The sequence below is a fragment of the Balaenoptera physalus genome (genome assembly GCF_965194825.1).
Source record: "Balaenoptera physalus genome assembly, chromosome: 5".
Taxonomy (NCBI): Eukaryota; Metazoa; Chordata; class Mammalia; order Artiodactyla; family Balaenopteridae; genus Balaenoptera; species Balaenoptera physalus.
This window is the reverse complement of record NC_138884.1, coordinates 105,535,390-105,550,551: the sequence shown is the minus strand read 5'-3', so window position 1 is coordinate 105,550,551 and position 15,162 is coordinate 105,535,390. Positions and strand designations below refer to the sequence as shown.

At 33.9% G+C, this 15,162-nt stretch overlaps 1 protein-coding gene and 1 long non-coding RNA gene across 2 annotated transcripts in view; both read left to right on the top strand.

Moving 5' to 3' along the window:
- Nucleotides 1–15,162, top strand: part of LOC309661222 — a 151,669-nt gene that overhangs the window by 79,447 nt on the left and 57,060 nt on the right. The gene's annotated exons all lie outside the window — the stretch shown is intronic.
- Nucleotides 1–15,162, top strand: part of NCAPG (non-SMC condensin I complex subunit G) — a 38,357-nt gene that overhangs the window by 17,383 nt on the left and 5,812 nt on the right. Inside the window, exons 13-16 of the mRNA XM_082462627.1 lie at nucleotides 93–212; nucleotides 5,913–6,140; nucleotides 13,590–13,771; nucleotides 14,059–14,233. Coding sequence (XP_082318753.1) covers nucleotides 93–212; nucleotides 5,913–6,140; nucleotides 13,590–13,771; nucleotides 14,059–14,233 — 705 coding nt within the window. The remainder of the gene's footprint in view (nucleotides 1–92; nucleotides 213–5,912; nucleotides 6,141–13,589; nucleotides 13,772–14,058; nucleotides 14,234–15,162) is intronic.

Genomic DNA, 15,162 nt, shown 5'->3' with positions numbered 1-15,162 from the left:
TGTGAAATCATACAGAAATTTGTATTTTTTTAATATACTATTGTAAATTTCTCACCCTAGTCAAAATTATTTTAATTTCTAATTCATTTTAGATTCTTCCTGGAATAATAAGTGTTCATCCTACAGTAAGAAATCTGGCTGTTTTGTGCTTGGGATGCTGTGGACTACAGAATCAGGATTTTGCAAGTAAACACTTTGTATTACTGTTGCAGGTAGGATTTATCTTGTGATTAAAATCTTGATTATACTTCCTGAGATAAATACTCAGTCTGTGGTGATTTTGCTAGTATAATTAAGTTTAATCGATTCCAGGGCTTGTTAATAATGATGATGATGATGATTATGGATGACTTTTAAGGGCTCAGTTTTTATGATTTGATTTTTTTGTTATTAAAACTTTTTTGTAGAAGAAAGATGAAATGTCAGTTATTTAAGGTATTTAAAAAATTAATCATATAGCAAATATTTATTGAGTGCATATTATATTCCCAGCATTATTATAGACTTTAGAAAAAAATAAGATAGGTAATGAAAAACATGATAAAAGTTGCTGTCCTAATGGAGCTTACATTTTAGAAGAGGAAATACACAATGAAAAATAAACAATATGTCGTATGTCAGATGGAAAAAGATAAAGCAGAGAAGGGGAATGAGGACTGGAAATAGGGAAAGGGAGCAGTTTGGTTTAGAAAGACCTCACTAATAAGTCAAAATTTGGGCTGTTACCAGAGGGAAGTGAGAATGAACCATGTAGATCTGGGTAAGAGGTTTCCAAAGAGAGGGAAGAGCAGGGGAAGGGGTCCATCAGTAGGACTTTGCTTCACATATTAAAGGAGCGGGAGCTTATATGGCTAGGCCAGATTGAGCAAAGGGGAGAATAGTAGGAGAAATGATTTGCAGGCAGCTGGCCATCCATGTCTTCTAGGGATTTCTAGTCTGTAAAGATGTATCCTTCACAGTGAATGAGATGGGAAGGAATTGGTAGTTTTTTTTTCTTTTTAAAAAAAAAATTTATCTATTTATTTATTTGGTTGTGTCGGGTCTTAGTAGCGGCATGTGGGATCTTTTGTTGTGGCGTGGACTCTTCATTGCAGCGCGCAGCCTTCTCTCTAGTTGTGGTGTGTGGGCTGTGGAGCACACGGGCTCTCCAGTTGTGGCCTGAGGGCTGTAGAGCACACGGGCTTAGTTGCCCCGCGGCATGTGGGATCTTAGTTCCCCAACCAGGGATCAAACCTGCATCCCCTGCATTGGAAGGTGGATTCTTAACCACTAGACCACCAGGGAAGTCCCGGAATTGGAAGATTTTGAGTAGGGGATTTTTATGTTGTGACTGGATATAGTGTTGGTTAGACCATGGGTTGGTTGGCAAACCTTTTCTCTGAAGGTCTAGAGAGTAAATATTGTAGATTTTGCAGGCCATATGGTCTGTCTCAACTACTGCTTTGCTGTGGTAGTATGAAAACATCCATAGATGATACATAATTGAATAAGCGTAGTTGTAGATCAGTAAAACTTGTATTTGTGGACACTGATATTTAAATTTCTTATAATTTTAGCATATAATGAGATATTATTTTTTAACCATTGAAAAATGTACAATTATTCCTTACTTGGAGGCTGTATAAAAACAGGCAACAAACTGGAATTGGCCCATGAGTCATAGTTTGCAGATCCCTAATGGTAACTATAGGGATACAGTATGGAAGGAAGGATACTCATAAGGAAGGTATTGCAATAATCCAGGAAAGAGGTGATGATGACCTAGACCAGTGTTGTGATTATTGGGGTCATGAGAAGTGATGGTAATTTGAGTTTGAAGACAATGTCTATAGAATTTGCTGATAAATTTGATGTGGCATGTGAGAGAAAGAAGTGGAAGAAAACAGGATTTTGGCCAGAATAACTGGAAAGATGGAATTGCCCTTTCCTGTGTTGGGGAAAACAGAATAACAGGTTTTACGGCAGGTAGGTGAGGTAAGGAGTTCAGTTTTGGACATGGTAAGTTTGAAGTTTGAGGTACAAGTGGATATATTGAATAGGCATTTTTATGTGGGTTTGGAGATAGGAGAGAGGCCCAGGCTGCGGAGAGGAATCTGGAAGTCTTTATTCTATAATAGTATCCAGTGCCTAGAAACCGGATGTTACCTGACAAATGAGTATAGTTTGAGAGGAGATCTCAACTTTATAGTTCCCTAGGGCTCAGGCAACATTTAAGGTAAGAGAGATGAAGAGGAACCAGTAAAGACCAAGATGAAGTAGACAGGGGAGAGTGTGATGGCCTAGAAGGCAAGTGAAGATGGTATTGTAGAGAGGCCAGGGTGACCCAACTGTCTAATGCTGGTGACAAGTTGATAAGGATTCATAGTTGACCATTTTTGGCAAGTAAGGAAGTGTTTGGTGACTTCCATGTGCCCTAGTTTATGCACAGGGCAAAGCCTATTGGAGTGGTCCAAAGAGAATTATGGGAGAGGAATTGGAGAGAGCCAGTGTAGACTACTCTTTCAAGATTTTATTTTGTTAGGAGTAATGGAGAAATGGAGTGGTAGCAAGAGAGGATATGGGGTAAAAAGAGTTTTTGGTTTGGTTTGAATTATTTTAGGATGGAGAAAATTACAGCCTGTTTGAATCCTAATGAGAATAACCCATTTGAAAGGAAAAAACTGAATATAGGGAAGAGAGGGCAGCTGCTAGAGTGCTACTGAGTAGACAAGAGGGGATTAAGTCTAGTGTATCAGTGGAATGCATTTGACTTTTTAACTCCTTTGGACATCTGTTTTTAACATTTGGGCCTAGCTTTACTTGGAAAATATACTTCCCTCTACCTCCCCATGTAAAAAGACAGTGTGATTCATGTAGCCTCTTGGTGTTGTCAAATGTAATGGGATAAAAAAGCTGCAAGGAATTTTAGTGCAAATTGCTTGCCAACAGGTGAATGGGAGTGCTTTGCATGTTCAACTTGAAAATAACACATGACAACATGGATTATCATTTTTATGAAGATTATATTAAAAGACTCAACCAATAGTTGAATTTTCCCCAACATAAAATCCTTATCTTGAAGCATCCTTTAATGTTGCATATGGAATTGCCAAGAAAAAGAAAACATACAATTAGGGAGAACTTGGGGAAGTCATGTGTTCTGGAAATAGTCAAACTGTTTGTGACTTGTATCAAAGGAAGAAAATTAAAACCATACTTTTGTCAAAAGGCAGTCCTCAGAAATTTCGTTTTGTTTTAATTTCCTTTTTTGGAGTACTTGACATCTAATCAATTCATTTAATGTGCAAGGATTAAATTCCTGACAGTGCTTTGTTTATATTTATCATCCCATGCTTGTTATCAGAGAAAAATTTCTATTATTGTGAGATCCTTTTGGAAACTTAGAATGTCAAGTATTATCTTTAAAATGGTGTACAGTTTCTTTTCAAACAAACTGGAAGAAAAATCTTGGTACTTTGTCCAGATGAATCATTTACAGTGCTTGGCCATACATCTGGTTTTGCTCCAAGATGAATGAATGAATCTCCCTGTGTTATACAAAGTCATTACTATTTATATCAGCAGGTACTGGCATCAGTGATTCTGGTAGTAATTCTAAAGGTAGTAATTCTTGTTTACTATTGTGAAATCTATTGGCTTTATAGGTGCCCAGGAAATAAAATACTACATTTTCAAAGAGGTTTTGCTAAGAAATTAAACCAGTAAGTTCTCTATTTCAATTTCCTGGCTTTCTAGAGGATGGGTCATTAAGTGCTAGATCGACCCCTGGTCATTACTTTTTATTTAAGTGGAAGAAAAATCTTACTAGAACATTTGATAGTGAAGGGTTCATTTATGTCTAGCTTATTAAGTATAGCGCTTTTTAACTCTAAAAATGAGGTAAAACGTTCATTAAGATGCCCTATATACCATTATGAGTACTTCTGAAAAATTGTATTGAGAAGTTGTTTTCAAGTAGAGGAGATTAGAGTTAGACAACTATATAAAATTTCTAGTACTGCAGCAAAAGAAATACCATAGAACTCTTTCCAAAGACACATAAATTCACTTGACTTTTAAAGATGAAATGCGGATTTTGATCCTTTTGATTTTTGCTGACATAACATCAATAATAAGTGTTTTGGTCATTTCAGACAGAAGAAATGTAATATGAATTTAATGCTTACAAGTGTCTTGGAGCATTAGGAAGTTATTTAATACTAACTCATACCCCACTTGACGGAGCTATAGGAGCCTTGATACTGTTTGCTCCTATATAATTTTCTGTAGTGAAAAAGAATTGGCAAAATCAAGTTCATGTGAAAAATAAATGAATGTTTCTTATCAAGACCATTCCATAATTTTACCTTAATTTCAAATCAAAACAGTTAATAGCAGCCTTGTCATAGAATTAAAATTTTTAAAAATTAAAGTTTACCTTTTTTTAACTTTAAACAACTTTGATCTCTGAACTTTTTTCAGGGACTACCTATTAATGTTTGCCTGAAAAAATAACTAGGTATAATTTTTTGTACATTAAAAATGTGAATGATACCAGATACAAATGCAGTAAAATAAATTGTATGTGGAATTTTGCCTATATTTTGAATGTTATTCTGAGGTGGGCTTTTATTAGGTCCTCAAAGGGGTTCGCAATCAAAAGAATTTAACCACTGAATAGATTCAATTATTTATCTTTATAAAGGTATTTTCAGAGCTATCATTGGAAGATTTTAGATTAAGGGAAAAGAGCAGTATTTTGGGGGAGTAAGAAATCAGTTTTTTTTTTTAAATCAAGTTTTAGTAATAGAAATTGACTTAAGAAATATATCCACACTTGTTAGAAAGGCAGGAGAGGGAAATTATTTCATTTAGAAATCTTTCTTAAATAAATATCCAATATTGAGAGCTATTGCTAGCCAGTGAGGGACTGAGAAGGACAAGGAAAACCAAGATGCTGTTGAGAGTAGCATGTTTAGAATTTGTAGAGAATAGTCATGACAGTACATTCTTATAAATAAGCATTTGGCTTTGGCAGATTTGCAAGTCTTGCCAAAAGAAAATATGTAATAGATGTGTCTTGAAATTTCCTTCGAACTTTTGTAATTTTGAGCCATTTTTCTCGATTCATTCATTTGACCAACTTGTGGGTGATTTTTCTTCATTCTATGGGCTAAGCTGTATAGCCAAGTAGCTTATCAGTGACCAAAATTGAAGTGCATTAAAAAATATAGTAAATCTTTTCATAGTAGAAATATTCAGCTCTATTTTTTTCATGGCTTTGAAATTTGGTATGTAAGAATTTGGTTTTCTTAAGTCAGGATAGACTCATACAAGCTGCTGGGTTTTATGGATTCAGGATAGATTAATAGAAACTTCTGGGTTTTATGGTTCACTTCCTTTTATAAAGAAGTCCAGTTCAATGAAAACTGAATTCACTATTAATGAAATCTGAATTTATTGAGCTAATAAGAGAAAAATTTCTTGAGTGAAACTTGATAACCTAGAAGAGTACTGATGTTCCAATGAATGCTTTTCATTGGTTAGAATGTAATGTTTTTGTCTTGATAGATGGCCCCAAACAATTGCAATATATTGAACAGTTTTTCTAGATCTTAAAAAAATAATAAAATCATAGTTAAACATATACTTTTTTGTATATAAAAGGAACAAATAATATAATTCAGCTTGACTTTAGTTCAGGGAATTTTTTTGACTGAAGACAGAATTTTTCTGAAGGAAATATAAAAATGTCATGGTATAAATTAAAAAAAAATAACTTTAAAATAAATTTTAAGTTTTAAAAAATATTTATATAGACTTGACACTGTTGTTGCAATTAGATTAATAATAAGATATATGTTAATTTTATGTAGCATAAACAGAATAAAAATATACCTAATTTGCTTTTGGTGGGGGATGTTTCGATTTAGGTTTTGCAAATTGATGATGTGACAATAAAAATAAGTGCTTTAAAGGCAATCTTTGACCAACTGATGGCATTTGGATTTCAACCATTTAAAACGAAAAAAATCAAAGCTATTCAAAGTGAAGGTGCAGAAGTAAACAGTAATGAAGAGCAAGAGTCAAAAGAATCTGAAGAAGAGGCTGATACAGCCAAGAATGTTCTGAAACTACTTTCTGATTTTTTAGATAGCGAGGTAAGAAATAATCATAGCCCTATTATTGTGAAAGGTTATTGTCAGCATATATATGTTTATCCTCTTTGTATTTTTTAGGCTGAAGTTTAAACTTGGCTAACATTTTTTTTTTAATTTGCCTTTTGAATATTATAATTAAATCCTACTTTCACTTCTAATATACCTAATTTCTCACTATCAAATTACATTGTGTAGAGAATTGAAGTGTAAACAAAAATGAAATGACTATTGGGAGGGGTTATTTTTTCATCTTTTTTCTCTGTCTTTGTGATCTGTGACTTACAAGTTTCCCCCCTAGGGGTCTTAAGAAATAATTTAAAATAATCTTACATTGGGTGGGTGGAAGTTCTCAGATATGATATGGGATTAGATCTCTTTCCTTAGGGTACTCATGAACTACATTTTTATAGCATATGTAAACATTTAAATTATAAAGTTTTTATAATTTTTGGTGAGGTGAAATTGACATTACATTAACAATTTTAGAGTGAACAATTCATTGACATTTAGTACATTAAAAATATAGTGCAACCACTGCCTCTAATTATTAAAACATTTTCATTATCCCAAAAGGAAACTACCCATTAAGCAGTTGTTCCCTATTACCCCTACCACCAGCCCCTAACAACCACCAGTTTGCGTTTTGTCTCTATGGATGTAACTCTTCTGGATATTTCCTATAAATGGAATCAGAAAATATGTGGCTTTGTGTCTGCTTTCTTTCACTTAGCTTGTTTTCAAGACTGTTGTGGCTTATATCACAAGCCTTCTTATGGCAGAATAATACTCCATTTTATGTATATACCAGAATTTGTTTAGCCATTCCATCCATTGAAAGATATTTGGGCTGTTTCCACCTTCTGGCTATTGTGAATAGTGCTGCTGTGAAGATGTATTTGTCTGAGTAGCTATTTTCAATTCTTTTGGATATATTTCTAGAAGTGGCGTTACTAGGTCATATATTAATCCTTTTTTGTTGTTGTTTTTAGGATTTTGCCCCTGATCCGTATCCCAACTAGTTAATGAATACATCCTCACATATTTGTCTTTTTTTTTTTTTTTTTTTTTGAGTGAGAACATTTAAGTTCTTTCAGCAAATTTCAGTAATACAGTAGTGTTATCAGCTAGTCACCACGTTTTACATTTGGTCTCTAGAACTTATTCTGTTTTTTCTTTCCTTTTTTTTTCTTTTTAGGTATAATAGAACTGAAAGTATACCCTTTTCCATATTTCACCCACCCACCAGTCTGTGGCAACCACTTTTTCTACTCTGTTTCTATGAGTTTGACTTTTTAAAAGATTCTGCATATAAGTCATATCATGCAGTATTTGTCTGTCTTTGTCAGGCTGTTTCACTTAGCATAATGTTCTCAGGGTCTACCCCTGTTGTTGCAAATGGCAGGATTTCCTTCTTTTTATGGCTGAATAATATTGCACTATATATCTCACATCTTCTTTATTCATTCATTGATGGACACATGGGTTGTTTCCATATCTTCGCTCTTGTAAATAATGCTACAATGAACAGGGGCATGCAGATATCTCTTTGAGATTCTATTTTCATTTCCTTTGGATATATACCCCCAAATTGGATTGTGTTCTTAATTTTTTGAGGAACTTCATTCTGCCTTCCAAAATGACTGTACCAGTTTACATTCCCACCAGCACTGCACTAAGGTTCCCTTTTCTCCACATCCTTACCAACACTTTTTTCGTGTCTTTTTGATAAAGCCATTCTAACAGGATGAGGTGATATCTCATTGTAGTTTTGATTTGCGTTTCCCTGATGATTAGTGATGTTGAGCAGCTTTTCATGTATCTGTCAGCCATTTGTATGTCTTCTTTGGAAGAATGTTTATCAATTCCTCTGACCATTTTTTAATCAAATTATTTGGTTTTTACTATTGTGTTATATGAATTATATATAATTTTGGATATTAATCCCTTATCAGATATATAATTTGCAAATATTTTCTCCCATTCCATAGGTTGCTTTTTCATTTTGTTGATAGTTTCCTTTGCTGTGCAGAAGGTTTTCAGTTTGATATAGTCCCATGTGTTTATTTTTGCTTTTGTTACCTATGTTAAGGAGCTTACTATCCTGTTTTTTGTAGGCGTTTCATGATTTCATGTGGTAATTTCTTTAACTTTTTGAGGACCTGCCAAACTGTTTTCCATAGCAGCTGAACCATTTTACATTCCCACCAACAAAGAACGGGGTTCCATCCTTATCAGCACTTGTTATTTTAAAATAATTTTGTTGTTTTATTAATAAGAAAAAATTGTTACTAAAAATTTTAGCCATCTCGTTTTGAATTGCCTTTCCCTAATAACTAATGGTGAGTATCTACATGTGCTTTTTGGCTATCTGTATACCTTGTTTGGAGAAATATCTATTCAGATCCTTTGCTCATTTTTAAATTGGGCTGTCCTTCGGAATTCTTTATATATTCTGGGTAGTAGATCCTTATCAGATAAGTGATACGCAAATATTTTCTCCTAAAGGTTGTCTTTTCAGTTTCTTAATAATGTCCTTAGATTTTTAAAAAGTTTTAAATTTTGATGAAGACTAATTTATCTTTCCTTTTGCTGCTTGTGCTTTTGGTGTTATATCTAAGAATACGTTGCCAAATCAAAAGTCATGAAAATTTATCTCTGTGTTTTCTTCTAAAAGTTTTACTCCTTTAGCTTTTAATTTAGGTGGATTGGTGCATTTTCAGCTAACATTTGTATATGGTGTGAGGTAGAGGTCCAACTTCATTGGTTTGCCTGTGGACATCCAGTTGTCTCAGCACCATTAGTTGAAGAGACTGTTCTTTTCCTATTGAATTGTTTTAGTACCATTGTGGAGGGTGAGAGAATCAATTGATCATAGGAATATGGGTTTATTTCTAGACTCTCAATTCTTTTCCACTGTTTGTGTCCACCCTTGTACCAGTACCTGACTGTTTTGATTCATGTAACTTCATAGTAAGTTTTGAAATCAGGGAGTTGAGTTTTCCAACTTTGGTTCTTTATTTTCAGTATTGTCTTGGCTATTTGGGGTATCTCACAGTTCCTTATGAATTTGAGGATTGGCTTTTCCATTTCTGGAAAAAAGTCTATTGGAATTTTGATAGGGATTGCATTGAATATGTAGATTGCATTGGGCAGTATTGCCATCTTAATGTTATGTTTTCCAATCCATGAACTCGAATATCTTTACATTTATTTAGATCATTTTTAATTTCTTTCAGAAATGGTATATAGTTTTCAGAGTACATGTTTTATACTTCCTTGATTAAATTTATTCCTATATATTTTATTTTGGTTGCTATTGTAAATGGAATTGTTTTCTTAATTTCCTTTTTTGGATTGTTCATTCTTGTTATATAGAAACTCAACTGTTTCGTGTGTGGATTTGATTTTGTATCCTGCAACTTGGCTGCATTCATTTGTTAGCTGTTGTACAATAGTTTCCGTGTGTGTGTGTGTGTGTGTGTGTGTGTGTATTCTTTGGGATTTTTTCTATAAGACCAAGTCATCTGTGAAGAGACAGTTTTAATTCTTCCTTTGCAATTTGAATGTCTTTTGTTTTTCTTGCCTAATTGCTCTGGCTAGAACTTGCTGTACAGTCTTGAATAGCAGTGGTTAAAGCAGGCATCCTTGTCTTGTTTCTGATCTTAGGGGGAAAGTTTTCAGTCTTTAACCATTGAGTATGATGTAGATTCTTCATAAATGCCCTTTATCGTTTTGAAGAAGTTGTCTTCTGTTTTTATTTGAGTTTTTTTTTTCCAGTCATGAAAACATGTTTAATTTTGTCAAATGGTTTTTCTACATCAATTGAAACGATTATGTGATTTTTTTTAATTGCTATGGTACATTACATTGCTTGATTTTCTTATGTTGAACCACCCTTGCATTCCTTGGATAAATCCCACTTGGTTATGGTGTATAATCTTTTGAATATGTTGTTGGATTCCATTTGCTAGTAATTTATTAAAGATTTTTACATCTGTATTCATAAGGGAAATTGGTCTGTAGTTTCCTTGTATTGGTCTTTGTCTGCCTTTGTTATCAGTGTAATACTGACCTCATAACCTGAGATAGGAATTGTTTTCTCCTCTTCTATTATTTTGGAAGACTTTGAGAAAGATTGGTGTCAAGTCTTCTTTAAATATTTGGTAGAATTTACTAGTGAACACATCTGGTCTTGGACTTTTCTTTTGGAGAGGTTTCTGATTTACTTATTCAATCTGTTTATTGTTATAGGTCTGTTCAGATTTTCTATTTCTTCTTGAGTCTATTTTTATAATTTGTGTGTTTCTAGGAAGTGGTTCATTTCATCTAGGTTGTTTAATTTGTTGGTATTCAGTTCTTATTATTCGTTTATAATCCTTTTTATTTCTGTAAGGTCAGTTGCAATGTCCCTGCTTTTATTTCTGATTTTAGTTATTTTCATCTTCTTTTTTTCTTTGTTAGTCTAACTAAAGGTTTTTCAATTGTGTTCATCTTTTCAAAGAACCAACTTCCGATTTCATTGATTCTCCCCACCCCACCCCCGATTTTCTATCTCTTTTTTAGTTCTTTAAAGTGTAAAGTTATTGATTTGAGATTTTTTTTTTAATGTAGGCATTTACTGCTATAAATTTCCCTCTGAACACCGTTTTTGATGCACACCATAAGTTTTTGTTTGTTGCATTTTCATTTTTATTCATCTAATTATTTTCTTTTTTTTTTTTTTTTTTTTGGCTGCATTGGGTCTTCGTTGTTGTGCTCAGGCTTTCTCTAGCTGCGGCGAGCGGGGGCTACTCTTCATTGCGGTACACAGGCTTCTCATTGTGGTGGCTTCTCTTGTTGTGAGCTCAAGCTCTAGGCACGCAGGCTTCAGTAGTTGTGGCTTGCAGGCTCAGTAGTTGTGGCTCATGGGCTCTAGAGCGCAGGCTCAGTAGTTGTGGCGCACGGGCTTAGTTGCTCTGTGGCATGTGGGATCTTCCCAGACCAGGGCTCGAACCCATGTCCCCAGCATTGACAGGCAGATTCTTAACCACTGCACCACCAGGGAAGCCCCCATCTAATTATTTTCTAATTTCCATTTTGATGACTTCTTTGACCTTTGGTGTGTAAGAAGAGTGTATTGTTTAATTTACAGACTTGTGAATTTTACAGTTTTCATCTCTTGTTGCTTTTCAGGTGTATTCCATTGTAGTTGGAGAAGACATTTTGTATAATGTCATTCTTTATGAATTTATTAAGTCTTGTTTGGGGCCTAATATAGCCTCTGTTCTTGAGAATGTTCCATGTGCACCTGAAGAATGTGTAGTCTGCTAATTTTGGGTGGAGTGTTCTATATGTTTGGTAGGTCTAGTTCATTTATGGTGTTGTTCAAGTCCTCTATTTCCTTATTGGTCTGTCTAGCTGTTCTGTCTATTACAGAAAGTGGAGTATTGAAGTCTTCAGTTATTATTTCAGAGCTGTCTATTTCTCCCTGCAATTCTGTCAGTGTATGTTCATATATTTTGGGGCTCTGTTGTTTGTTGTGTATATGTTTATAATTATCTTTTTGATGAATTGACCTTTTATAAATCAATATTTAATGTCTTTTGTATATCGTAACAGTTTTTGACTTCACATTTGGACTGCAAAATGGCGGAAATAAGTCCTTCCTTATCAGTATTTTCTTTTATCTTTATTGGAGTATAATTGTATCAGTATTTTCTTAAATTTTGAGTTATTAGCCAAGTGATAGACTAACTTCTCGTTGGCAGTTGTCTAGTGCTGTGGGCTTGCTGACATTGCATAGATGGAAAGCTATTGCACATGAAAACTGTTTGACAGTAGATGAATGAATTTTGTTTTTGTTTTTTAAAATAGTGCAGGTACATTAATCTTTTTCTGGCTAAACTAGATTCTGTGGGTTTGATTTTATTTTTGTCATAACCACTAAAAAATCTTGACTTCCTTGACTGTCCCCTGGGCCATAAATAATAGTTTTTCACATGCTTTAAAGTATGTGAATAGTTTTAAATAGTTTTTAAATAGTTTTTCACATGCTTTAATTGGGACAAGTCTTTGACTTGTCCCAATTAAAATTCCCATATTAGAAATTTTTAAAAAGACAGAGGGCATGCAACCTTTGGAGTTGGAGACTTAAAGATTTGTGTTCTGGTAACGTCTGTGAATCTTCAATAAGGTATTTACTGTCTCTGTCCTGTTTCCTTATCTTTAAAATGGGAATAATGATGCCTATTCAGTGGAATAATTCTTTAATTTAGTCAACAAATATTTGAGAGCTATTTATGTGCCAGTCACTATATGCTCTTGAGAGTACAATGCTGAGTGGAACAAAGTCTCTGCCCTCATGGTTGTTGTGAGCCCTAAATGAGTTTGTATGTGGAAAGCACATGCCAGTACCGTGGCACTTATTAATCTTATCAACCTCTACATTTTTCTTCTTATTTTTGAGTTTTGAAAAATTTCTGAAATAGTTCTTGTATCTGCTCATTCCTCTGTTTTTCCTCCTGTCCCCTCTAGTTTAGACTTGTCTTTCATTCCCAGATTATGGCCTGTCTAGATAATTTTCCTGAAATCTCATTTAAATCTTGTCTCCCTACCCTTTCAAAAATCTTCAACCATATTTCTTTACCTAATTTTCGAGGTGTCTCTAATCTGATCACTGAGCAAACTTACTTTCCATCAATAATAATAAATAATCACTGACATTTGTTGAGGATTTACTGTGTAGATAGCACTCCTTAGAGCTTTACATGTATTATTTCTTTGTGTTTTTTGATAAGTAGTTTTATTATCCCTTTTTTTGTATATGAAAAAAGTGAGGCACAAAGAAATTAAGTAATATGCACAGGATTGGATCATGCAACTAGGAAGTGTCAGAGGCTTGAATTTAATTCAGGCTCAATAACCAGTATTTTAAATTACTACTCTTTTATACCTGTACCTCCATTTGAATACCACTACATCTTTTCCATTTTCTTCTTTAGGTTTGTTTTGGTTTCTCTTTCTAGGAATGCCTTTTTCTACTTGTACACCTTCTATTCACATTTTACCTATTATTCACACACATTGCCACACCCACCTCTGGAGCTTTCATTTATAGGTACCTTCTCTGATGGCAGAGACCATTACTGAAGGTTTTCTATATCTTAGCACCATGATAAGTGTTTAATACATATTGTTTTGATTTCTGGTTTCACAATATTATAAGATCTTTTGGTTTTTCTAAAGAGTTTAAAAGGAATTGAAGTTTTCATAGCTAGACTAATAATTTGTCACATAGCCTTAACCTAAAAGGAAAAAACAAAATCTTTTTATGTGCCTTTAAAAAAATTCATAATAGCTAGAATGATTTTGGATAGTTTATATAAAAATACTTATTTTAGGCTACAATGTAAGGCTTAAAAAGGAAATACAAATAAAAAATTTCTTTTAAATGAAAGTCATTTTTAATAGGTGTCTGAACTCAGGACAGGAGCTGCAGAAGGACTAGCCAAGCTGATGTTCTCTGGGCTTTTGGTCAGCAGCAGGATTCTTTCTCGTCTTGTCTTGTTATGGTACAATCCTGTGACTGAAGAAGATGTTCGACTTCGACATTGCCTAGGCGTGTTCTTCCCAATGTTTGCTTATGCAAGCAGGTATTTAGTCATATCGATAAATCAAAATCTAACTTGAAGTTAAATTCAGGCTCCCTATGAGTCATATCTATAGTATTTTGTTGTTAATGTTCTTTTTCTTCAGTGGTAGGTGAGGAAGTGAGAAGAACTTACTTAGATTCTATCTACCTGAATTATTTGGCTCTTTCCTAGATGAATATGTACTGTATCTTGGTGGGGTGCATTTTACATATAATGTTGTTGTTGCTGCTTTTTAAAGAATCATGTGTTTTTTCTTTGCCAACATACCTCAAATTGTTTTTCAATAGGACTAACCAGGAATGTTTTGAAGAAGCCTTTCTTCCAACTCTACAAACACTGGCCAATGCCCCTGCATCTTCTCCTTTAGCTGAAATAGACATCACTAATGTTGCTGAGTTACTTGTAGATTTGACAAGACCAAGTGGATTAAATCCTCAGGCCAAGAATTCCCAAGATTATCAGGTAGGTGAGTATGTTAGCCTGTGGATGGTCTAGGGATGGTAACTGGCATGCTTTGGTAAAATAATCCCTCTCATAGATTCTTCCAAATAGTGAGAAGCTACATATAGATCTTGAGATTTCTAGTTTATATGGTAACACATAACACAAAGCAAGAAAAAGAAAAAGATCTTTTGCAACTATGTGGGTGGACCTAGAGGGTATTATGCTTTGTGAAATAAGTCAGAGAAAGACAAATACTCTGTTATCACTTATATGCAGACTCTAAAAAGTAAAACGAATGAATATAACAAAACAAACACACAGTTATAGAGGACAAACTAGTGGTTACTAGTAGGGAAGGGGAGGGGAGAGGGACAAGATAGCGATAGGGAATTAAGAGACATAAACTACTATGTATAAAATAAACTACAAGGATTACTGTACAGCACAGGGAAATGTAGCCATTATTTTATAATAACTTGAAATGGAGTATAATCTATAAAAATATTGACTCACTCTCTTGTTCACCTGAAACTAATATAATATTGTAGATCAACTATATTTTAATTAAAAAAAAAAATCTTTTGGGAAATGGGGAGATAATCATATAAAAATAGAAGTAATCGGTGCTAACATTTTTGCTACTGAAAAGAAGTTACCGAAAATTCATCATCCTTACTACCCCCTCCCCACCTAGTTCTGGCTGTTAATCATTCTGAATAATGACCTGTTATGTAGGACTCATTGAGTCCTCAATTGTTGGCTTACCTGCTCTGTTTCTGATACAAGGAAGGAGAATTCAAAGAATGAAACTCACCTCATGCTTATTAGTTTTGTTTTTAATTCAAAGAAGATATAGTAAGTGCATACTCTCCCACAAATTACATGTAGGCTGGTTTTTAACCCTTTAATATCATTTGATCAAACATTCACCATATTGAAAATTAATG